General features: G+C 53.2%; 3 protein-coding genes across 10 annotated transcripts in view; 2 read left to right on the top strand and 1 right to left on the bottom strand.

Moving 5' to 3' along the window:
• The window catches only part of LOC109023457 (putative GED domain-containing protein DNM1P34), a 35,993-nt gene extending 33,226 nt beyond the window's left edge, over positions 1–2,767 (bottom strand). The window contains exon 1 of the transcript XR_008672102.2: positions 2,403–2,767. The gene's annotated coding sequence lies outside the window, so the exon portion shown is untranslated. The remainder of the gene's footprint in view (positions 1–2,402) is intronic.
• On the top strand, positions 2,695–7,073 carry COMMD4 (COMM domain containing 4). 8 transcript variants are annotated; one of them, XM_019010681.4, is made up of 8 exons: positions 2,695–2,898; positions 4,871–4,942; positions 5,163–5,228; positions 5,454–5,493; positions 5,793–5,912; positions 6,064–6,144; positions 6,502–6,678; positions 6,765–7,073. In XM_019010681.4, exons 1-8 carry the CDS (start codon positions 2,896–2,898, stop codon positions 6,803–6,805), a joined length of 600 nt encoding a protein of 199 aa, XP_018866226.1. In that variant the 5' UTR covers positions 2,695–2,895; the 3' UTR covers positions 6,806–7,073. The 8 variants fall into 8 exon arrangements, with proteins under 8 accessions (XP_018866226.1, XP_055219787.1, XP_055219784.1 ...); XM_019010680.4 differs by having other exon boundaries at positions 2,876–3,852; XM_055363809.2 differs by lacking the exon at positions 6,502–6,678 and having other exon boundaries at positions 2,750–2,898.
• A 5,899-nt stretch (positions 7,074–12,972) lies between these two features.
• On the top strand, positions 12,973–21,546 carry NEIL1 (nei like DNA glycosylase 1). Its single transcript, XM_004056551.4, is given in 11 exon segments — positions 12,973–14,186; positions 14,189–14,360; positions 15,207–15,662; positions 18,417–18,536; positions 18,630–18,693; positions 18,908–19,007; positions 20,034–20,161; positions 20,549–20,576; positions 20,730–20,791; positions 20,952–21,117; positions 21,263–21,546. Coding segments are annotated over 11 exon segments (1,428 nt in total). The 5' UTR covers positions 12,973–14,125; the 3' UTR covers positions 21,334–21,546.
• Positions 21,547–22,032: the final 486 nt, after the last annotated feature.

The following is a 22,032-nucleotide window of genomic DNA, read 5'->3' on the forward strand; positions in this document are numbered from 1 at the left end:
TCGCTTGAACCCTGGAGGCGGAGGTTGTAGTGAGCTGAGACTGTGCCACTGCACTCCAGCCTGGGCGGCAGAACGAGATTCCGTCTCAAAAAAAAAGGGGGGCCGAGCGCAGTGGCTCACGCCTGTAATCCCAGCACTTTGGGAGGCCGAGGCGGGCGGATCACGAGGTCAGGAGATTGAGACCATCCTGGCCAACACAGTGAAACCCCGTCTCTACTAAAAATATAAAAAAATTAGCCCAGCGTGGTGGCGGACGCCTGTGGTCCCAGCTACTCGGGAGGCTAAGGCAGGAGAATGGCGTGAACCCAGGAGGTGGAGGTTGCAGTGAGCCAAGATGGCGCCACTGCACTCCAGCCTGGGTGACAGAGCGAGACTCCATTTCAAAAAAAAAAAAGAAAATCATATTGGGAAATAAAACTGCCATCTTTGGGTGTTATCTTTTCCACTGGACAGAAACCTGTAAGTTAACATATATACATATTCTCAAGAATATTCATAACATATTCTGTAGTATATTTCCCTACACTAGTGGTTTTCAAAGCATGGTCTCAAATGTCACCTGGGAATATAGACACGCAATGCTCAGGCCCCACCTCAGTCCTACTGAGTTAGAAACTCTGGTGTGGGGCCCAGCAGCCGGTTTCACAAGCCCTGCAGGTGATGATGATGCCCTCTAATGTGTGAGGACCACGGCTCTAAATAGTCAAATCATCTTTTTTTTTTTTTTTTTTTGAGACGGAGTCTCACACTGTTGCCCAAGCTGACTGAAATGCAGCGGTGCAATCTCGGCTCACTGCAGCCTCCACCTCCCGGGTTCAAGCGATTCTCATGCCTCAGCCTCCCGACTGGCTGGGATTACAGGCACCCACTACCACACCCTGCTAATTTTTTTTTTTTTTTTCAGTAGAGACAGGTTTTGCCATGTTAGCCAGGCCACCGCTCTCGAACTCCTGACCTCAGGTGATCTGCCTGCCTCGGCCTCCCAGAGTGCTAGGATTACAGGCATGAGCCACCGCACTCAGCCTTTATTTATTTATTTATTTTTATTTTATTTTTTTTTTTTGAGATGGTCTCCTTCTGTTGCTCAGGATGGATGGAGTACAGTGGTGCCATCATGGTTCACTGCAGCCTCCACCTCCCAGGCTCAAGAGATCCTCTGACCTCAGCCTCTTAGGTAGCTGGGACAACACGTGTGCACCAGGACAAGCGGGTAATTTTTTGTAGAGACTGGGGTCTCCCTATGTTGCGCAAGCTGGTCTAGAACTCCTGGGCTCAAGCGATCCACCGGCCTTGGCCTCCCAAAGTGCTATGATTAAAGGTCTTAACATTCTTAATTTTTTTTTTTGACATGGTATAGGATAGTCTAGTAACTTAACGTACTGTTGTTTTCAACAGGCTAGTGGTTATGATTTGTAAAAGAACTCTTCAGAAATGAGCTCAATTTTACCATGAATTGGGACACTTTACATTTCTATTTTATAGTGCAGTTTAATTGTCATGGGCTCTGTCTTTTGAAAACCTGAAAGCCTGCAGCAATAAAACCAGCCGCACCTGTTGCATGGGATAGGCATGGAATTGAGGAGAGAGCTCAAACTACGGTCAGCCCTCTGTATCCTGGGGTTCTGGATCCTTGGATTTAACCAACTGTGCATCGAAAATATTTGGAAAAAGTAAAACAATAAAAAAACACAGGCCGGGTGCAGTGGTGGGCGCCTGTAGTCCCGGCTACTCGGGAGGCTGAGGCAGGAGAATGGCGTGAACCCGGAAGGCGGAGCTGGCAGCGAGTGGAGATCGCGCCACTGCACTCCAGCCTGGGCAACAGAGCAACACTCCGTCTCAAAAAAAAAAATTAAAAACTTTATAACAGCTATTTACAAAGCATTTACGTTGTATTAGGTATTATAGTAATCTAGAGATGATTCAAAGTATACGGAAGGATATGCACAGGTTATTTGCAAATACTATGCCATATTATATCAGGGACTTGAGTATCTGTGAATTTTGGTATCTCTGGGGTCCTGGAACCAACATCCTGAGGTTACCAAAGGACGACTGTATTCAATTTTGTCTCTGGTTATTAGTCTATTCTCTAATGTATTTTTGTCGTTGTTTTGTCTTTTTGTTTTTGCCTCTTCAAGTCAATGTCGGAAACTTAGTTGTTCTAGACTACCCATTAGCTCAGAGCTACCAGTAAGCAGACTACCACTGCAACCTAAGCAACCGATTTTTCTTCCCCCTCAGACTGGCAAAAATTAAGATAAGCATCTATTGATGTTGAAGCTGTAGGGAGTTTTCCTGAGAAAGTAATTATGACAGCCCTTTTTGCTAGGCACCTAGACGATTCATCAAAATGAAATAAAATACCCATGCACTTGAAGAAGTTATCTGGTTTATTTCCTTACCTGGGTGCTGGTTATGTGAGGTGTACAGTTGATGAAAACTTATTAAGCTTTATAATAGGTACAATTTTCTGTATGTGTAGTAGACTTCAATAGTTTTTAAAATGTCTTTTGCCACAGCCCGCAGCTGTGTATAATGCTATTCGCTTAACAGTGGAAAACGTGTCAGTGACCTGAAACACCCTGGCTCCCGGGATCCTACCCCCTTAAGTTAAACAAATGAAATAACTTCCACTGTCTTTCCTAATGTCTTAATTCGGTCCTCAGTTAAACTGGCGGTTGGCGCCAGTTTTTTCCAGGGAAGGATTCTGGGAGACGGAGGAGGAGACGCCAGCATTTCGCCCCCTGCACCTCCAGCGGGCTGCGCTCCGCTCCCGGCCTCACTCGAGCAGGCCCCGCCCTCCCGGAGGCAGTTAGTCCAAGTCACGTGATCGTCGACTCAGCTGACCGTGCGGGACCGGAAAAAGAAATTCGCGGGCCCTGGCTTCTTGGCACGATGGTGAGGCACCAGGGGCGAAGCGAGGCTTGGGCTGCTGGAGCGGGAATGAGGGGGCGCCAAGTGGCTCCGGAAACTGGGGGAGGTTGTACTGGCCTCTCCGCAAACACAGTGTGTGCGGGCGTGAGGGCTGTGAGTCTGGTAGGGAAAAGTCCACCACTCTCCCGCTCCCGAGACGGGGGCGGGGGTACGGGGCGGGTAAGACAGAGCAGGCCGGCCGGCTTAGAGTCCCGGTGCTTCCCTGGCGGAAGGAAGGGCCCCTGCCTCCCGGGGCAGGAACTAGGGCTTGTGTGGAGCTGGGAGTCCTTTCAGGTCTTCCCCATCCCCAAGAGGACCTCCCAAGGATACCCCCTTCCCCAGCCCTGCCGTGGGGCTTGTACAAGAAGGTGCTTAGAATCAGGCTCACTCTTGCACACTGTTAGGAAGCCCCTCCACTCTTTCCAGAGCCAGAAAGTAGTAGTTTTGGGGTTGAGACTTATCCATCCATCCATCCATCCATCCAGTCCATCCATCCGTACGTTCTAAGCGCCTGGTCTATACCATGAAGTGTGCTAGGCACTGGGAGGACTTGAGCTGCCAAGGGAAGGGGAAATCGGAGGCTTGAATTGGAGTCATAGTTAAGGCTCCAGGGGCAGAGACCTAACTGCGCCTTGTGTGTAGTGCTAAGGGGGCTTCCTAAGGATGCCATCAAACTTAAAGGCGGATGGATGGCAGGAGCTGGCTGGCTGAAGTACAGTTTGTGTACCAGGGGTAGGGAGGCAAGGGTGGGAGACGTGTGTCTTCAGACAGAGAACAGCATGTGCAGAGACTTCAGGTTAGAGAGAGTATGGCTCCCCAGGAATGGATGCATTTCCCATAGCTGGGAGAGTATCATCTGCAGGTTAGGGAAAGATGAGGCTGGACAAGTAGAGAACAAATCTTCCTGGCTCTTGGATCACCACAATCAAGATAATGAAGGTATCCACCAGCCTCCATAATTTCCTTGTGTGAGGGGCTATTTTAAGAAGTATAATCAAGAAGGGCTGTTCTGGCTGGGTGCGGTGGCTCATGCCTGTAATCCTAGCACTTTGGGAGAGTGAAGAGGGTGGATCACCTGAGGTCAGGAGTTCGAGACCAGCATGGCCATGGCACTCCAGCCTGGGCAACAGAGGGAGACTCTGTCTTATTTTTTTATTTTTTTAAAAAAGAAGGGCTGGTCTGATGTGTCACTTAAAGGATAGCAAGCCACTGGCCAGGTGCCGTGGCTCACGCCTGTAATCCCAGCACTTTGGGATGCTGAGGGGGACGGATCACTTGAGGTCGGGAGTTCAAGACCAGCCTGGCTAACATAGTGAAACGCTGTCTCTACTAAAAATACAAAATTAGCCGAGTGTGGTGGCACATGCCTGTAATCCCAGCTACTTGGGAGGCTGAGGCAGGAGAATCACTTGAACCTGGGAAGCGGAGGTTACAGTGAGCCGAGGTCACGCCATTGCACTCCAGCCTGGGGAACAAGAGTGAAACTGTCTCAAAAAAAAAAAGGATAGCAAGCCACACAGAGAGTGCAGCAGGCATGGAGGCGGGAGCAAGGCTGGTGTGCCCCAGGAGCAGCAGGGAAGCCGGAGTGGCTGGACTTGTGTGGGTATGGGGAAGAGGGGAGAGAGATCACTCGTCTCTGTGAGGCACAGGACTTTGTTTTATCTCATGCTGTACCCCCAGCACTTAGAGTGGGAGCTAGCATAGAGAAGGTGCTCAATTGATGTTTGCTGAGCAGATGAATGCCTGGAGTAGACCTCAGAGCAGGGTTTGGTGGCAGGGTGGGTCAGGGAGAGAGTTTACTCAACAGCCTGGTGATAGGGGAGAACAAGAGGCCAGAGGGTATCCATCTATTTCGGGGACCGGGGGTCCCTGGTGGGCAGCAGTGTGGGAGACACACGGATCCTGGCCACACCTCAGGCCTCCCTCCAGCCTGATTACCTGCCTCCCTCCCTTGCAGAGGTTCCGGTTCTGTGGTGATCTGGACTGTCCCGACTGGGTCCTGGCAGAGATCAGCACGCTGGCCAAGATGGTTGAGTGCACAGGGTCTAGTCTGGGTGGAGGAGGGTATTTGGGCTGGAGACTGTGGGTGTAGAGGATGGTGAGGTTTCTCTGGGGCTAGGGCCTCAGTGCTCTCAGCCTGTGCTACCATGCTTTGTGACCTTGATCAGTGGCTGGCCTGCTCTGAGCCTGTCCCCAGGAAGGAGGGGTGAGGTTTGCCAGCTTGGCTGATGTAAAGACTTCCCTTCCAGTCCTCTGTGAAGTTGCGGCTGCTCTGCAGCCAGGTACTAAAGGAGCTGCTGGGACAGGGAATTGATGTGAGTACAAGATCCAGCACCCCATTGTCCCATGACCTTATGACCACCACTGCCCTGAAACTCTGCACTAGGCCCGGGGAGATGGGTGAGCCAGCCTCTCAACCTCTCTGGGCACCTCCCTTCCTTCTTTCCAGCCTGTCTGTTCCTTATCGCAGGATCCAGGCTGGGGGTGAGGGGCTGGTGAGCAGGGGCCTGGCACCCCCTGAAGGTCTCCTTTCCCCATAGTATGAGAAGATCCTGAAGCTCACGGCTGACGCCAAGTTTGGTGAGTATCCCGCTGAGTCTATAGGCCCCAGGCAACCCTGGGAACTTGGCCTGGTGCCTGGTACAGAGTGGCCCCCCACCCCTCCCAGCAGCATCCTTAACTTACCTTCCCTAGTGGAGGAGCATGAGGGAAAGAAAGACTGACAGTCCCACCTTCCTGTCCTCTGCCAGCTCCTGGTGGAGCAGTAGCAGTGCCTGTGGCTCCAGGAGGCCTGGGGGCTTTGAGCTAAAGTTAATAGGGCAACAGGGAGGTGGCTGGACCCACAGTGACACCCCCTGCCCCACCCACGGGTCCCTCAGAGTCAGGCGATGTGAAGGCCACAGTGGCAGTGCTGAGTTTCATCCTCTCCAGTGCGGCCAAGCACAGTGTCGATGGCGAATCCTTGTCCAGTGAACTGCAGCAGCTGGGGCTGCCCAAAGGTACGGGTTGTGGGTTGGCAGCTGGGCAGCCTGTCGGCCAAAGGCTGCTAGAGAGGGGACAGGCCCTGAGGTGTACCCTGCCCTGTTTGGGCCAGGAGCCCAAGCCCAGCCCCCACCTGCTACCTCCAGAGCTTCTCCATTCTACCCCCAGAGCACGCGGCCAGCCTGTGCCGCTGTTATGAGGAGAAGCAAAGCCCCTTGCAGAAGCACTTGCGGGTCTGCAGCCTACGCAGTAAGTATGAGGCCAGCCAAGGTCCGGGCTCATTCTAGAAGGTGCACGCAGCACGCAAAGTGCATGGAGAGTCCAGGGAGACGACTTAACCACGGTCACATGGTTACTAGCAGCCGTAGATCTGGGACCTGGCCCTGGGTCTCCTGACTCCCCCCAAGGTTTCTTGTCACTGAGGTCTGCTGTGGGTGATCCGAACTGATTATCGGGCACCTGCCCTGTTCTGAGCCTGGGTCAGCAGGATGGGAGCTTCTTAGAGGCCACATAGCCTTGAACGGTTGAGAGCTGAGCCAGGGTGTCGGCTGAGGGCTACTTGGCTTGCCTGCTTTGATCCTGAGAGCCACCCACCCCATCTCACAGTGAATAGGTTGGCAGGTGTGGGCTGGCGGGTGGACTACACCCTGAGCTCCAGCCTGCTGCAATCCGTGGAAGAGCCCATGGTGCACCTGCGGCTGGAGGTGGCAGCTGCCCCAGGGACCCCAGCCCAGCCTGTTGCCATGTCCCTCTCAGCAGACAAGTTCCAGGTCCTCCTGGCAGGTGAGGCTCAGCTATTCCTCGACGGGTAAGAGGCTCTCCCAGATCCGCCTGACTGCCTCCCACCTGCCCACCTCTTCCCTCTGCAGAACTGAAGCAGGCCCAGACCCTGATGAGCTCCCTGGGCTGAGGAGAAGTGTGTTCCAGGCCTGTGTGGAGCCACCCTGCCCATATGGAGTCACGCCCTCTGAACTGCTCTTCGGGAGGCGGCCCTGGTTCTAGGATGCTGAGGCCCTGGCCTGGACTCTGGCCTCCCAGATCCCCAGCTGCCTCACTTCTCTCTTGAGAACTTGGCTCAGGGCTCCTGAGGACCTTTCCCAGCATTACCTTCCCTTCCCTTGAAAGGCAATTGTTGGCTGTTTTCATAAGCAGGAAAAATAAACAGAAGTATAAAGGAATGTGTGCAGGGGGTTCTGTTTGGGTTCAGATCAAGGGTTTTTGTGAGAGAAACAAAAGTGACATACAGGCCTCCTTGGTCCATCACTCATTTTCTTTTCTCAATTGCTGATTGAGGGAGATCATAGGTGAGGCCACCTGAGGACCAAAATGCATCTGCTTGTCTGGTGAGAAGAAAATCAGGGTTCTAGCTCCCAGATCTGGGATGCTCTTGGCTCTGCTCTCTTTGCCCCCTGGCCGTGTCCTCAGGCTAGCAGCATGTTGGTGGCCCCAAAGCCAAATGCCCCTTGTACAGAAAGGAGATTGCCCTTGTTTCACTGCCATCTTCTTTTTATTTATTTATTTAGAGATGGAGTTTCGCTCCTCTTGCCCAGGTTTCACTGCCATCTTGTTATTTATTTATTTTGAGATGGTACAGTGGCGTGATCTTGGCTCACCACAACCTCTGCCTCCTGGGTTCAAGCAATTCTTCTGCCTCAGCTGCCCGAGTAGGTGGGATTACAGGCATGCCCCACTACTCCCAGCTAATTTTGTATTTATTTATTTTTTTTCAGTAGAGATGAGGTTTCTCCATGTTGGTCAGGCTGGTCTCGAACTCCTGACCTCAGGTGATCCACCCACCTTGCCCTCCCAAAGTGCTGGGATTACAGGCGTAAGCCACTGCGCCCAGCCACTGCCATCATCTTTAGGAAGAGAGAAGTGACCATGCCTGAACCAGTCATTGGCAAGAGGAACGGTGTTACGGACTGAATGTTCATGTTCCTCCAGAATTCATATGCTGAAGCCTCTGTCCACACGTGCGCACCAGATGAGGGCCATGTGTGCACACAAGGTGGCTGTCTACAAGGCCAGAAAGAGGGCTGTCAACAGGAACTGCGTCTGCTGGCACCTTGATCTTGAACTTCCCAGCCTCCAGAACTGTGAGAAAGAAATCTCTATGGTGTAAGCCACTAGTCTGTGGCATTGTTATAGCAGCTCGAGAAGACTAAGGCAGATGGGCTCCCAGGACTGGCCCAGACCAGCCAGGGCTCCTTGTAGAAAAGGCTGATGCCAGGGTTGGCACATGGAGGGTACAAGGAGGACTCGCCTGGAGTATCTTTTGGTGTAAGAAACCTATCGAAGAATAATGGCTTGTTCCACTGGCCAAAGATGGGACAATTTGAACATCAAAAGAGATACTGACTCCACTCCTGACTTCTGCTTCTGAAAAAATGAAGTAGGTGTTTTCCCTATTCCTCCCACTAAGTACAGTTAACAACCCTGGATGTTACATATAAAACAAACAAAAAGACTCCGAGCGATGGAGAGAAGGCACCCTAGCCTGGCTGGGATCCTCAGGACCTGAGGCTCCACAGAGAGAAATTCCTGGAATCTGGACCCCATGGCCCAGTCAGGTTACACAAAACTGATCATCACAGATCTGTAGAACTATACAAAAGTGCTAACATTCATGATTAGAGTCTCAGAAGGTAAGGAGGAAGAGAGTGGAATGGAAAAAGTATTCAAAAAAATAATCACTAAAGGCCAGGTGCAGTGGCCCATGCCTGTAATCCCAGCACTTTGGGAAACCAAGGTGGGAGGATCGCTTAAGCCCAGGAGTTCGAGACCAGGCTGGGCAACATGGCAAACCTGTCTCTACAAAAAGTAAAAAAATTAGCCGGGTGCAGTGGCACATTCCTGTAGTTCCAGCACTTGGGAGGTTGAGGTGGGAGGATTGCTTGAGCTAGGGAGGTCAAGGCTGCAGTGAACCATGATAGTGCCCCTGCACTCCAGCCTGGGTGACAGAGTGAGACCCTGTCTCAAAAAAAAAAAAAGTTAAATTCATAGAAGTCAACAGTAGAATGGTGGTTAGCAGAGGCTGGAGGAGAGAGAGGGTGGGTTGTGGGGAAAAGGGGAGACACCGGTCAAAAGGTAAAAAGTTCCAGTTAGGAGGAGTACATTCTGGTGATTTATTGCACAGCGTAGTGACCAGTTAATAATGATGTATACTTCAAAATAGCTACAAGAGGGTTTTAAATGTTCTCATTACAAAGAAATAAATATTTGAGGTAATGGATATCCTAATTAGCCTGATTTGATCTTTTTTTGTGTTTTTTGTTTTCTTGAGACGGAGTCTCACTCTGTTGCCTAGGCTGGAGTGCAGTGGCATGATCTTGGTTCACTGCAACCTCTGCCTCCCGAGTTCAAGTGATTCTCCTGCCTCAGCCTCTGTAGTAGCTGGGACTACAGGCATGCACCACCACCCCTGGCTAATTTTTTGTATTTTTTGTAGAGACTGGGTTTCACTATGTTGGCCAGGCTGGTTTTAAACTTCTGACCTCAGGTGATCCGTCTGCCTCGGCCTCCCACAGTGCTGGGATTACAGACATGAGCCACCGTGCCCAGCCGATTTGATCATTCCACAATATATACACGTAACAAAACATCACACTGTACTCCATAAATGTATACAATTATTATTTGTCAATTAAAAATAAAACTATAGATAAGTCAAACTGGTATTCTAAAAAATGTTCCACCAGCCACAGTTGGGCAAGAAGAAACAAAAATGAAAACTGGGAATAAACAAAGTGATAAAAAAATCACAAGGAGACTATCCTTGGCAACATGGCAAAACCCCATCTCTACAAAAAAATACAAAAATTAGGTGTGGTGGTATGCACCATTGTCCCAGCTACTCAGGAGGCTGATGTTAGAGAATCACCTGAGCCCAGGAGTTCGAGGTTACAGTGAACCATGATCATACCACTGCACTCCAGCCTTGAGTGACAGAGTGAGATCCTGTCTCAAAAAAAATAAAAAAGGTTATCCTGTCTTTTTAGTCAGGATAACCAAATAGCCCTGGTCAATGAGGTAAAGCTATACTTGACAGATGGATTCTATCAAATATATTAAGAATGACAATTAGAAAATCACTTTGAGGCTGGACACGGTGGCTCACGCCTGTAATCCCAATACTCTGGGAGGCCAAGGCAGGTGGATCGCTTGAGGTCAGGAGTTCGAGACTAGTCTTGGCAACATGGTAAAACCCTGTCTCTACTAAAAATACAAAAAATTAGGCATAGTGGCCCCCGCCTGTAATCCCAGCTACTGGGAGGTCGAGGCTGCAGTGAGCCGAGATTGCGCCATCGTTCTCTAGCCTGGGCAACAGAGTGAGACCTGTCTCAAAAACAACAATAAAAACCTAAAACTTTATTTTCTTTTGAGACAGGATCTCAAAGCGAACTTTTGTATTTTTAGTAAAGACGGGGTTTCACCATGTTGGCCAGGCTGGTCTTGAACTCCTGGCCTCAAGTGATTCACTCCCCCCTCGGCCTCCCGTAGTGTTGGGATTTCAGGCATCAGCCACTGCGCCTGGCCAAAAACCCAAAACTTTATATTCATTGAATAGCAACTACCCATTTCCTCCTTCCCGGCAGCTCCTGGCAACCACCATTCTACTTGCTGCTTCTGTGTGTTTAACTGTTTAGGTACCTGATATAAGTGGAACCATGAAGTATTTGTCTTTCTGGGGTTTTTTTGCTTGTTTGTTTTATGAGACAGAGTCTCGCTCTGTCGCCAGGCTGGAGTGCAGTGGCACGATATCGGCTCACTGCAACCTATGCCTCCTGGGTTCAAGCAATTCTCCTGCCTCAGCCTCCCAAGTAGCTGGGACTACAGGTGCCCACCACCACACCTGGATAATTTTTGTATTTTTATAAGAGACAGGGTTTCACCATGTTGGCCAGGATGATCTCGATCTCCTGACCTCGTGATCCACCCGCCTTGGCCTCCCAAAGTGTCGGGATTATAAGCGTGAGCCACTGTGTCCAGCCTAAGTATTTGTCCTTCTGTGACCAACTTATTTAGTGCAATGTCTTCGAGGTTACCCATGTTGTTGCATGTGGCAGTATTTCCTTTTTTTAAAGGCTGAATAATATTCCATCGTATACCACATTTTTTTTTAGGGGGGCAGGGATGGGGATAAGGTTTCACTCTGTCATCCAGGCTAGAGTGCAGCGGCATGATCACAGTTCACTGTAGCCTCTGACTCCCAGGCTCAAGCAGTCCTCCAGCCACAGCCTCTGGAGTAGCTGGGACTACAGATGCATACCGCTATGCTAATTATTTTCTTATATAGAGATGGAATCTCCCTATGTTGACCAGGCTGGTCTTGAACTCGTGGGCTCAAGCAGTCCTCCTGTCTTGGCCTCCCAAAGGGCTGAGATTACATGCATGAGCCACCATGCCCAGCCTATTATATATCACATTTTAAAAAATCCATGTATCCGTTGTTTCCACATCTTGGGAATAATGCTTCAATGTGTGTTATCTCTTGACTGGGGTGGCAGTTACATGACTATGTGTTTGTCAAATATTGCAGTCTGAAAGGGGTAAATTTTACTATATGTAAATTATACCTTTATTTAAACAAGAGAACAACAAAGAAATTACTCCATAGATTATTTGGTGGTCACAAGGTATGAAGCGTATGTTTTCTAATGCAGAGGTCTGGCTGCCACAGCCCCAGTCTTGATCAGTTTCAGCTCCCAATAAAGTGGGACAATGAGATATTGGGTGCCTCCTGATATGATGCAATTCAAAGTACAGAGCAGTGGCCAGGCGTAGTGGCTCATCCGTGTAATCCCAGCACTTTGGGAGGCCGAGGCAGGTGGATCACCTGAGGTCAGGAGTTTGAGACCAGCCTGGCCAACATGGTGAAACCCCATCTCTACTAAAAATACAAAAATCAGCTGGGAGTGGTGGCATATGCCTGTAGTCTCAGCTACTCAGGAGGCTGAGGCAAGAGAATCACTTGAACCCCGGAGGCAGAGGTTGCAGTGAGCCAAGATCGTGCCACTGCACTCCAGTCTGGGTGACAGAGCAAGACTCCATCTCAAATAAAACAAAACAAAACAAAAAACGAAGTACGGAGCAGCACCTAGGAAGTATCCCTGAATATTTATATAATCAAGCCTTTAGATCTAATTCCCAGCATGCAGGATGAACCATAGATAGAGGACCAATCTCTGTGACAATATCAGTGACACCCTGAGGATACATTCAGACAAATTGAGAATGTGATGCAGCATCTATCTCAAACGACAACTGGCTGAGACTCTTCAGAAAGGTATCATGAAGATAAAAGAAGGGGATGAAGTGGGTGGGAGAGGGAAGGTGGTTTAATCTAGATTTAAAATTATTAAAAAGATATCATCCAGCCAGGCGCGGTGGCTCACGCCTGTAATCCCAACACTTTGGGACCCCGAGGTAGGGGGATGGCTTGAGCCCAGGAGTTTGAGGCTGGCCCAGGCAACATAGTGAGACCACGTCCTTACAAAACATGAATTAGCCAGGCGTGGTGGTGTGTGCCTGTAGTCCCAGCTACTTGGGAGGCTGAGGCTGAGGATCACTTGTGCCCGGGAGGTCGGAGGCTGCAATGACCCATGATTGTAGCCTGGGGGACAGAGTGAGACCCTGTCTATATGTGTATATATATATATATTTGGGACAATTGGGGAAATCTGGATGTGGACTAGCTATTAGATGATATTAAGAAGTTACTGTTGGCTGGGCATGGTGGCTCACTTCTGTAATCCCAGCACTTTGGGAGGCCGAGGCGGGCAGATTACTTGAGGTCAGGAGTTCAAGACCAGCCTGGCCAACAAGGCGAAACCTCATCTCTACTAAAAATATGAAAATTAGCCAGGCATGTGGCACACGCCTGTAATCCCAGTTACTCGGGAGGCTGAGGCAGGAGAATCACTTGAACCCGGGAAGTGGAGGCTGCAGTGAGCCGAGATTTCACCACCGCACTCCAGCCTGGGTGACACAGTGAGACCCTGTCTCAAAAAAAGAAGTTACTGTTAACTAATTTCTAATAACTTAGATATTATTAGATATTGTCAACTAATATCAAGTTGTTAATTCTATTCATTTATTATGGCAGAAGTATTTTAAAGTAAATTAGACAAATCATGACATTTCATACCCAATACTTTAACATGCATCTCTAAAAACCAATTTCTTACAAAGCCACATAATTTTATTACGCCTAATAAGGAGACGTAGCAGGGTAGTGTGAAGGAGGGGAAATCGTGGCGATGGGTTAGGTATACACTTAGAATGAAGTGCAGACTCCACACGGAGGCCCTCCCGAGGCCCAACCGGACCTGACCTGGGCCCTGTTTGCTTCTCTGTCTTCACCTGCCAGCACTACCCGCAGCTACGCTCCAGCCACACAGGACTTCTTTGAGTTCTTTCAGTGACCAATCTCTTTCTCGCCTCAGGGCTTTTGTACTGGCGGTTCCTTCCGCCGGACACGTCGGGTTTCTTCGTTTTTGCGGACTGGCGCTTTCTGATTTCAGAGACTCTCCGCAACAGAACCATCTCGAGTGGGTCTACCTCTTCGCCTTTTTTTGTTGTTGTTGTTGCTTGGCTGCGCTTCTGACAGGGCAGGCCGTGATGATGTTTGTTTATGAGTTAGGTCTGACTGTTCGTTGATGCTTAGGATCCCCACCGGGTCCCTAGGGCCTGTGCGTACCGCGCACCTGTGCACGTCCTGCGCGCAGCTGCAGGCGACTCCGCTCTGGCTCGTCGCTGCTGTTTCCTGCTGGGGGTGCCGATCCTGTCCCACGCTAGCTGGGTGACTTCTCCCAACCGCAGAGACAGCGGCGACCCGGGGCCTCAGACCTGCCCCCGCATCCCGCCGGCGCCAGGCAGTGGGAAGTCAGGTTCTTCCGCCACCTCCCAGCCAGGTAACTGCCCCGAAGCCTGCCCCAAAGCCTGGAACCCCCCAAGCTCGGGGACCCCACCCCGAAGAGTCGCGACCGCTTCCCTGAGGGACTACACCTCCCAGCGGCTCCCAGCGCGCTCCCGGGCACCGCCCGTTCTGGCATTAACCCTTTAGTGGCTGCAGTGGCGACGAGCGGAACGGAGTGCGGGTTCCCGGGGAGGGGGCGTGCAGGATCGGGTTGTGGGGGGTGCGCTGTAGGGCTAAGGAGAGGATGAGCTTTGGGGGGCCCTGAGGAGGAGGGGAGTCAGGATTAACCGAGGACAGGGTCGCAGCGGGGGCATGGGCAGGACGGGCCCGAGAGCGCCGCTCCTCCCCAAAACCAGGATTTGGAGCCTCACGTTCTCCGCAAAACGAGCCCTGTGGGTGCCCCGCCAGGGGCGGCTCCCAGGTGTGGAGGGGGCAAGGTACGGGCGTCTGCCGTCGCTAAGTGCCCCCTTCCACTTAAGGCACACCTTCGCCTCCGATTCCGAACCGCCCGGGGACAGAGGCAAGTGGCAAAGCAGGGAGGGCGGAGGTGAGGAGTCGATACCCCCCACCCCAGGGACCAGGCGCTGCCGCGGGCCCTTTCCCTCCCCCAGGCCCGGGGCAGGAGCTCGGGGAGCCCTTCCTGGTGCCCGCCGTCCTCCTGCGGAGCCATGGGGAGCGGCTCCAGCGCATGGCGGCAGCCCGCCCGCCTCGTCCTGGCCCCTGCCCTGACCCGGGGGCGGCCGCGGGGATGTCCGGCCCGTGGGGCAGGCCCGGTGCTCGCTGCGGCCGAGCGGCCGATCCGGCCGCTCCCCCGCGCCAGGCCGAGCTTCGCTCTTTCCCTCGGTGGTGAGCGGCCAGATCCAGGCGGGTCCTAAGTGGGTTGGGGGAGGGGGGCGCAGGGAGGGGCGGCCACGCGACCCTAAGACTCTTTCAGATGGTGGGAGAGCCTGGAGAAAGAGACAGCGTGTGCGGAGGGGGTGCTCCCTCAGATGGGGGGTCAGGAAGTCTCCCTCAAGTGTCTGGGACAGAGGGACAGCAGGGGCCAAGGCGGAGATGAGATCAGTGAGGGGAGCCGGGAAGAAGTAAGGCTGCAGCCGCGGCCCGGCAAGGGTTGGGGCTTTCCTCTAAACGCGGCGGAAGCCCATGGAAGGAAGCGGTTAGCAGCAAGGCAGAGTCCTGCTCCCTCTGCAGCCCCAGCTCCCAGCGCCCTGGGCTTTCCAGGCACCTGTCCGGGTAGGGGATTGAGGGCCGTGGCCAGGCCCGCACTTTCCTGCCAGCCGCAGCTGGCCACATGCCCATCTGACCCTCCGAGTTCTGCTCTAAAAATGGGGCTGACAGCCCCTACCTCACAAAGTCCACACCGGGCTCAACCCGCTGCCTTCCTCCCCAACAGGACTCTGCCACCCTCCCTCAGGATGCCTGAGGGCCCTGAGCTGCACCTGGCCAGCCAGTTTGTGAATGAGGCCTGCAGGGCGCTGGTGTTCGGCGGCTGCGTGGAGAAGTCCTCTGTCAGCCGCAACCCTGAGGTGCCCTTTGAGAGCAGTGCCTACCGCATCTCAGCTTCAGCCCGCGGCAAGGAGCTGCGCCTGATACTGAGCCCTCTGCCTGGGGCCCAGCCCCCACAGGAGCCGCTGGCCCTGGTCTTCCGCTTCGGCATGTCCGGCTCTTTTCAGCTGGTGCCCCGCGAGGAGCTGCCACGCCATGCCCACCTGCGCTTTTACACGGCCCCGCCTGGCCCCCGGCTCGCACTATGTTTCGTGGACATCCGCCGGTTCGGCCGCTGGGACCTTGGGGGAAAGTGGCAGCCGGGCCGCGGGCCCTGTGTCTTGCAGGAGTACCAGCAGTTCAGGTAGGGCCAGCACCAGGTGTGATGAACATAGTCGCGGGCTCCACACCTGGCTCTCTTAGTACCTTCTTGGCCAACAAGGGGCGAGTCCCTGCCCCTTCTGGGCCTCAGTTCCCTCATCTGCAGATCAAGACAGTATCCCTGTCCTGGGTCAGCTCCCTGAGCCAATGGACATGGAAACTCAAAACTAATTGGGGGCCGGGTGTGGTGGCTCACGTCTGTAAATCCCAGCACTTTGGGAAGCCGAGGCGGGCAGATCACGAGGTCAGGAGTTCGAGACCAGCCTGGCAAGTATGGTGAAACCCTGTCTCTACTGAAAATACAAAAATTAGCCGGGCATGGTGGCACATGCCTGTAACCCCAGCTACTTGGGAGGCTGAGGCAGGAAAAGCGCTTGAGCTGGTGAGGCTGGGGTTGCAGTGAGCTGAGACAGCACCACTCCACTCCAGTCTGGGCAACAGAGCAGGACTCTGTCTCAAAAAATAATGATAATAATAACTGATGGGGGAGGAGAGAGGAGAGCCAAGAGGAAGATGGGTAGGTACTGCCCTGAGGACATGTGGCCAGTTAGTGTCAGAGAAGCCGGGGCTCCCACCCACAATCCCACACCACCTCTCAGGGCTCCCAGGAGGCTAAGAAGGTGGAGGGGCTTTAATATGGTAAGTGAGGCTGAGTGGAATTGTTTCAAGGGGATGGGGAGGGGACTACCTCATGACATGGCTTCCGCCTTGGGCTTTGTGGTCTCCCACATCCGGCCTGCCCACTATTCTGTGTCCTGTGGTCTCCTCTGCGCCACTTCCCTGCCTGCAGGAGGGTGTAACAGCCCCACCTGGGATGCGATGCAGGTCACCTCAGATGGCACAGTGTTGGCCACTTCCTTTCCTCTGAAGAGGAAAGGAGTCTCTGCTTCGCGCCAGGCCTTGTTCTAGGGGCTCGGGGTACAGCAGTGAACAAGATGAATGTGGTCCCTGCTCCCACAGAACTGATGTTCACATAGGATAGGGGAATGAGAAATGGACCCATGCCTTAGGAAAACCCAACAGGTGAAGGAGGTAGAGGATGACTTGGCCGAGGGTGGGGGTACATTAGCAATGCCACTCTAGGGAGGTTTGAGCTGAGGCCTGACTGATGAGAAGGAGCCAGCCAGAGGAAGGCATTGGAACTGGCAAGAGTCACAAATGCAGAGGCCTGGAGTAGGCTTGGCAAGTTCTCCCTTTCTGGGGGATGCTGTGCGTCCGTTGACCCTTAGGAGACTTGGATGCCTGTGGGATGGGTTGGAGATGTCTCTGGTGCCTTAGAAGAAAGTTGACTCCTGGCCTTCCCCTGTGTGAACTCCAAGCACATCCCCAGGGAAACATCTGTCTTTGGTCCTGGATTCCTCCCACCTCAGCCTTCCTGGGGAGTCACGCCACAAGTTAACTCTGCCAGCTGGCTCTGAAGCTTCTCTCAAACCACAAGCATTTGGGCTGTTTTCTTAGTCCCCCAGCTGGGGCGTGTGGCAATTGGCTTACCTCAGGGATCAGGGCACCTCCCAGGCTACCCTTGTACCTTCACCCCAGAACTCTGTCTTCCGGCCCACTCATCACACCCATTAGTCAGTCTTGCCATGACCCTTTTCCGCAAAGAAACAAGATGCACATCCTCTTCACGGTGAGGAGGGGAGACCCATGACCCTTGGAGGTGGGGTGGGGGCTGCTAGGGCCCTCACTGGTACTCCACATATCTCCTGCACAGAGCCAGACAATGTCCAGGATCTTGAGAAGAATGGACCCTACCAATGGCAAACCCACATATGGTCTCTAACCCACCACAAATGCTATACAGGGAGCTCCAGACTGCAAACACACTTGAGGTCCTGTGGCCACACTGTTCTCATGTCCTGAGGAGTCTGAGGTGATAAACACACAACCTCATATACAACCTCATGTTGCTTTTTTTTTGAGACAGGGTCTCGCTCTGTTGCCTAGGCTAGAGTACAGTGGCGCCATCACAGCTCATTGCAGCCTTAACCTCCAGGGCTCAGGTGATTCTCTCACCTCAACCTCCTGATTAACTAGAACCACGGGAGTGCATCACTAAGCCCCTGGCTACTTCTTAAATTTTTGGTAGAGATGGGGTCTTCCTTGTTGCCCAGGCTGGTCTCCTGGGCTGAAGTGATCCTCCTGCTTCAGCTTCCCAGAATGCTGGGATTACAGGTGTGAGCCACCACACCAGCCTCAAGTTACTTTAGATCAGTATTTTTCACCTTTCACAATGAATTTATTTTTAATTTTGTTTTTATTTTTTGAGATGGAGTCTCGCTCTGTGGCCCAGGCTGGAGTGCAATGCCGCGATCTCAGCTCACTGCAACCTCCACCTCCCAGGTTCCAGAGATTCTGCTGCTTCAGGCCTCCCAAGTAGCTGGGATTACAGGCACCCACCATCATGCCTGGCTAATTTTGAATTTTTAGTAGAGACAGGGTTTCACCATGTTGGCCAGGTTGGTCTCAACCTCCTGACCTCAAGTGATCTGCCCGCCTCGGCCTCCCAAAGTGCTGAGATTACAGGCATGAGCCACTGCACCTGGCCGTCCTTTCACAATGAATTTAAATCCCTTGATGTTCCCATTTCACAGATAGGAAAACTGGGGCAGGGAGAAGAGGAACTGAAACTCCCAGTTTCCTTCCCCTTGCACCCAGAAACAGGTTCTCTGAGCCCCTCTCCCCATCCCATGGAGGGTGGGGATGGGTCTTATGCACCCAGACTGTGTTCCTCCAGGGAGAATGTGCTACGAAACCTAGCGGATAAGGCCTTTGACCGGCCCATCTGCGAGGCCCTCCTGGACCAGAGGTTCTTCAATGGCATTGGCAACTATCTGCGGGCAGAGATCCTGTACCGGTCAGCAAGCAGGCATGGGCATGGGGACTGCGGTGGGCCAGGTGTGCCCACATTCCCCACTGCCTAGCATGGCTTCCCCTGCCCCCACTACAGGCTGAAGATCCCCCCCTTTGAGAAGGCCCGCTCGGTCCTGGAGGCCCTGCAGCAGCACAGGCCGGTGAGCCCAGAGAGGGATGGAGCACACGTGCTGGCACACTGGTGTCCACATGGGCCGGCAAGGAGATGGGTGGGGTCAGGTGTCCCCAGCTTAGCTCAACAACGGGGGTGGGGAGGGGATGAACTGCCCAAAGTCTGACCAAGCTCAGAGGGAAGGTCAGCTGCCTTTACGTGGCCCTGCTGACAGACAGGTCCTGCCCCTGCCCCTTCCTCAGAGCCCGGAGCTGACCCTGAGCCAGAAGATAAGGACCAAGCTGCAGAATCCAGACCTGCTGGAGCTATGTCACTCAGTGCCCAAGGAAGTGGTCCAGTTGGGTGAGGCCAAAGATGGCAGCAACCTCTGCTTCAGCAAATGATTGTGTAACCCTGGGGCACTTGTCCCTCTCTGGACCTGATTCACCGATTTGGAAGTTTGTAGCCCTAGCTGATACTCAATGGACTAGGCCTCCTCACTTGTCAATAGTGTTTCCAGGCTGGGCGCAGTGGCTCATGCCTGTAATCCCAGCACTTCGGGAGGCCGAGTGGGGTGGATCACTGGAGGTCAGGAGTTCAAGACCATCCTGGCCAACATGGTGAAACCCCAACTCTACTAAAAATGCAAAAAATTAGCCAGGTATGGTGGCGGGCACCTGTAATCTCAGCTACTCGGGAGGATGAGGCAGGAAAATCGCTTAAACCCAGGAGGTGGAGGTTGCAGTTGAGCTGAGATCGTGCCATTGCACTCCAGCCTGGGCAACAAGAGCAAAACTCCATCTCAAAAAAAAAAAAAAACAGTGTTTCCTCCAAGCTGCCCATGAGACAGGCAGGACAAGGATTCTTTTATATATTTATACACACACACACACACACACACGCACGTGTATATATATTTTTGGTAGAGATAGGATCTTGCCATGTTGCCTGGACTAGCCTCAAACTGGGCTCAAGCGATCCTCCCACATCTGCCTCTAAGTAGCTAGGACTACAGGCTCACACCACCACACCGGGCTAATTGTTAAAATTTTTTTTTGTAGAGACAGGATCTCCCTATGTTGCCCAGGCTGGTACCGAACTCCTGGCCCCTAGGGATTCTCCCATCTAAGCTTCCCAAAGTGTTGGGATTACAGGTGTGGCCACTGCACAGGGCCAGGACAAGGATTCTTAATCCCACTCCAGGATGGGAAACCCATGGCCGAGTGGGAAGAAACCAGCTGAGGTCACATCACCAGAGGAGGGAGAGTGTGGCCCCTGACTCAGTCCATCAGCTTGTGTAGCTGAGGTCTGGGCCAGGTCTAACCAGGCTCCCCACTCCTCCCAACCTGAGCCTGCCCTCTGATCTCTGCCTGTTCCTCTGTCCCACAGGGGGCAAAGGCTACGGGTCAGAGAGCGGGGAGGAGGACTTTACCGCCTTTCGAGCCTGGCTGCGCTGCTATGGCATGCCAGGCATGAGCTCCCTGCAGGACCGGCATGGCCGTACCATCTGGTTCCAGGTTGGGCCCTACTGTTCACACAGGCAGACAGAGACCCCAGGAGGCTGATGGGTGGAAACGTGGGGTCACAATAACTGGGGTGGTGATGCTCAGGGTCTGTCTAGACCCTCCAAGGACCACACTGTTCCTGAGGGTCACACCCCTCCCCTCCCATGCGTCCCAGGGTTGCAGCTAGTGGAAGTAGCCCAAGGCAGGTAGCCCAAGTGAAAGTAGCCAAGGGCAGAGCAGCTTTGCTGATGTGGACTCTAACATGGGGGATGTCCTAGAGGCTTCCTAGGGGAGAAGCTACACTGATCTGGATGGGTGTGTGTGAGTCCTGCCTCTCCAAGGAATACTGCCCCTGTGCCAACCCAGGCTGATTCCTGAATTATCCCCATCCCATTTTAGGGGGATCCTGGACCGTTGGCACCCAAAGGTAAGCTACTCCTAATGTAATAGGCTAAGAGAGCAGAAAGGACTTCACGCCTGCAAGGGCTACAGCACCCTTCTCCACCCTATCCCCCTGCAACCCTGGGAGTCACCCCTGGGCAGGATAGGACCCTCCAACTCCAACACCAGTGTCCTGCAGGGCGCAAGTCCCGCAAAAAGAAATCCAAGGCCACACAGCCGAGTCCTGAGGACAGAGTGGAGGTATGGCTGCCTGCTCCCGCCTCCTCCCCTGCACTCTCCAGCCCTGGCTGCCCCTCCCAGGCAGCTGCCTTACCCTAAGAGGGCGGAGGGAGTGGTGGGCCCTAACCAACCTCTGAACTGCTCTCTGAGCCCCTCAGGGACCCGTGTCTCCTCCATCCAGGACCCTTCGCCTCCAAGCAAGGCCCCTTCCAGGACACGAAGGGCAAAGAGAGACCTTCCTAAGAGGACTGCAACCCAGCGGCCTGAGGGGACCAGCCTCCAGCAGGACCCAGAAGCTCCCACAGTGCCCAAGAAGGGGAGGAGGAAGGGGCGACAGGCAGCCTCTGGTGGGCTTTCCTCATCACTCCCAGAAACTGGCTCTACAGGAGAGGATGGGATGGTGGCCTAGGAGCGTGTGTACAAAGGTGGGAGAAAGGCTGCCATGGCAGCCCCTGGAGTCTTAGCTGACCATCTTGCCTGTTCTTCCCCCAGGCCACTGCAGACCCCGGAAGGTCAAGGCTGACATCCCATCCTTGGAACCAGAGGGGACCTCAGCCTCTTAGCAGGAGGCTCTCCTTGCTTGCACTCACCCTTTCTTATTGTCTTGCCCTGCATCTGGGGGTCTGAATTTTTGGGAGCAGGCAATATCTGAAGGTACAAACAGGCCCTACGGCTGTTCCCTGCACAACTCTCATGGTTTTAATTGTACCCCATCTTCCACATCTTTAAAGCTCATGTGAAAAATGCTGCATTTTTAATAAACTGATAAATTTGAACTTCTTGGCACCTCTTGGTCTGAGATGGCCAGGTAGGAAGGGCCTGCTGCCCGGTTCTGGTGACAGAAGGCCCAGCTCCTCACAAGGCAAACTGAGCCCCCATCCTAGTTCTCAAGGCTCTGACTCTATCAGAGGACAGTTTGCCTCTGCAAGGACAGCCCCTCAGAGGTGGTACAAAGACCCTGGCCCCAGGCAGCCCAGGAGCCATAGCTCCTCCAGTCCAGATTCTCCAGGGTCCAGGGCTGCCCCCTCATCCTGGCAGGAGCCAGGCAAAACCCACCCTTCGGCCCCTCCCCAGCCCCAGGCCCAGGCCCTTTGCCTGCTGGCACAGGGGAGGGGCTTCTCAACTCATGGTCTCTTCATTGGCCTTTGGTGGCCCGAGGTCCCCAATCTCTCTTGTGGGGGCTGCAACCCAGACCCTGCACACACAGGTACCTTAGGATCTTGCCCCTACCCACCAAATACCTGGGAAACCATCCCACCCCA

Source organism: Gorilla gorilla, chromosome 16 (genome assembly GCF_029281585.2).
Source record: "Gorilla gorilla gorilla isolate KB3781 chromosome 16, NHGRI_mGorGor1-v2.1_pri, whole genome shotgun sequence".
Classification (NCBI taxonomy): Eukaryota; Metazoa; Chordata; class Mammalia; order Primates; family Hominidae; genus Gorilla; species Gorilla gorilla.

What these genes read in the sequence shown, in the direction of transcription:
- COMMD4 (XM_019010680.4), top strand. An exon ending in TGCTGGGACAGGGAATTGAT is followed by an intron (nt 5,229 to 5,453) that starts GTGAGTACAAGA and finishes CTTTCCCCATAG; the next exon opens with TATGAGAAGATCCTGAAGCT. An exon ending in GCGGGTCTGCAGCCTACGCA is followed by an intron (nt 6,145 to 6,501) that starts GTAAGTATGAGG and finishes CCCATCTCACAG; the next exon opens with TGAATAGGTTGGCAGGTGTG.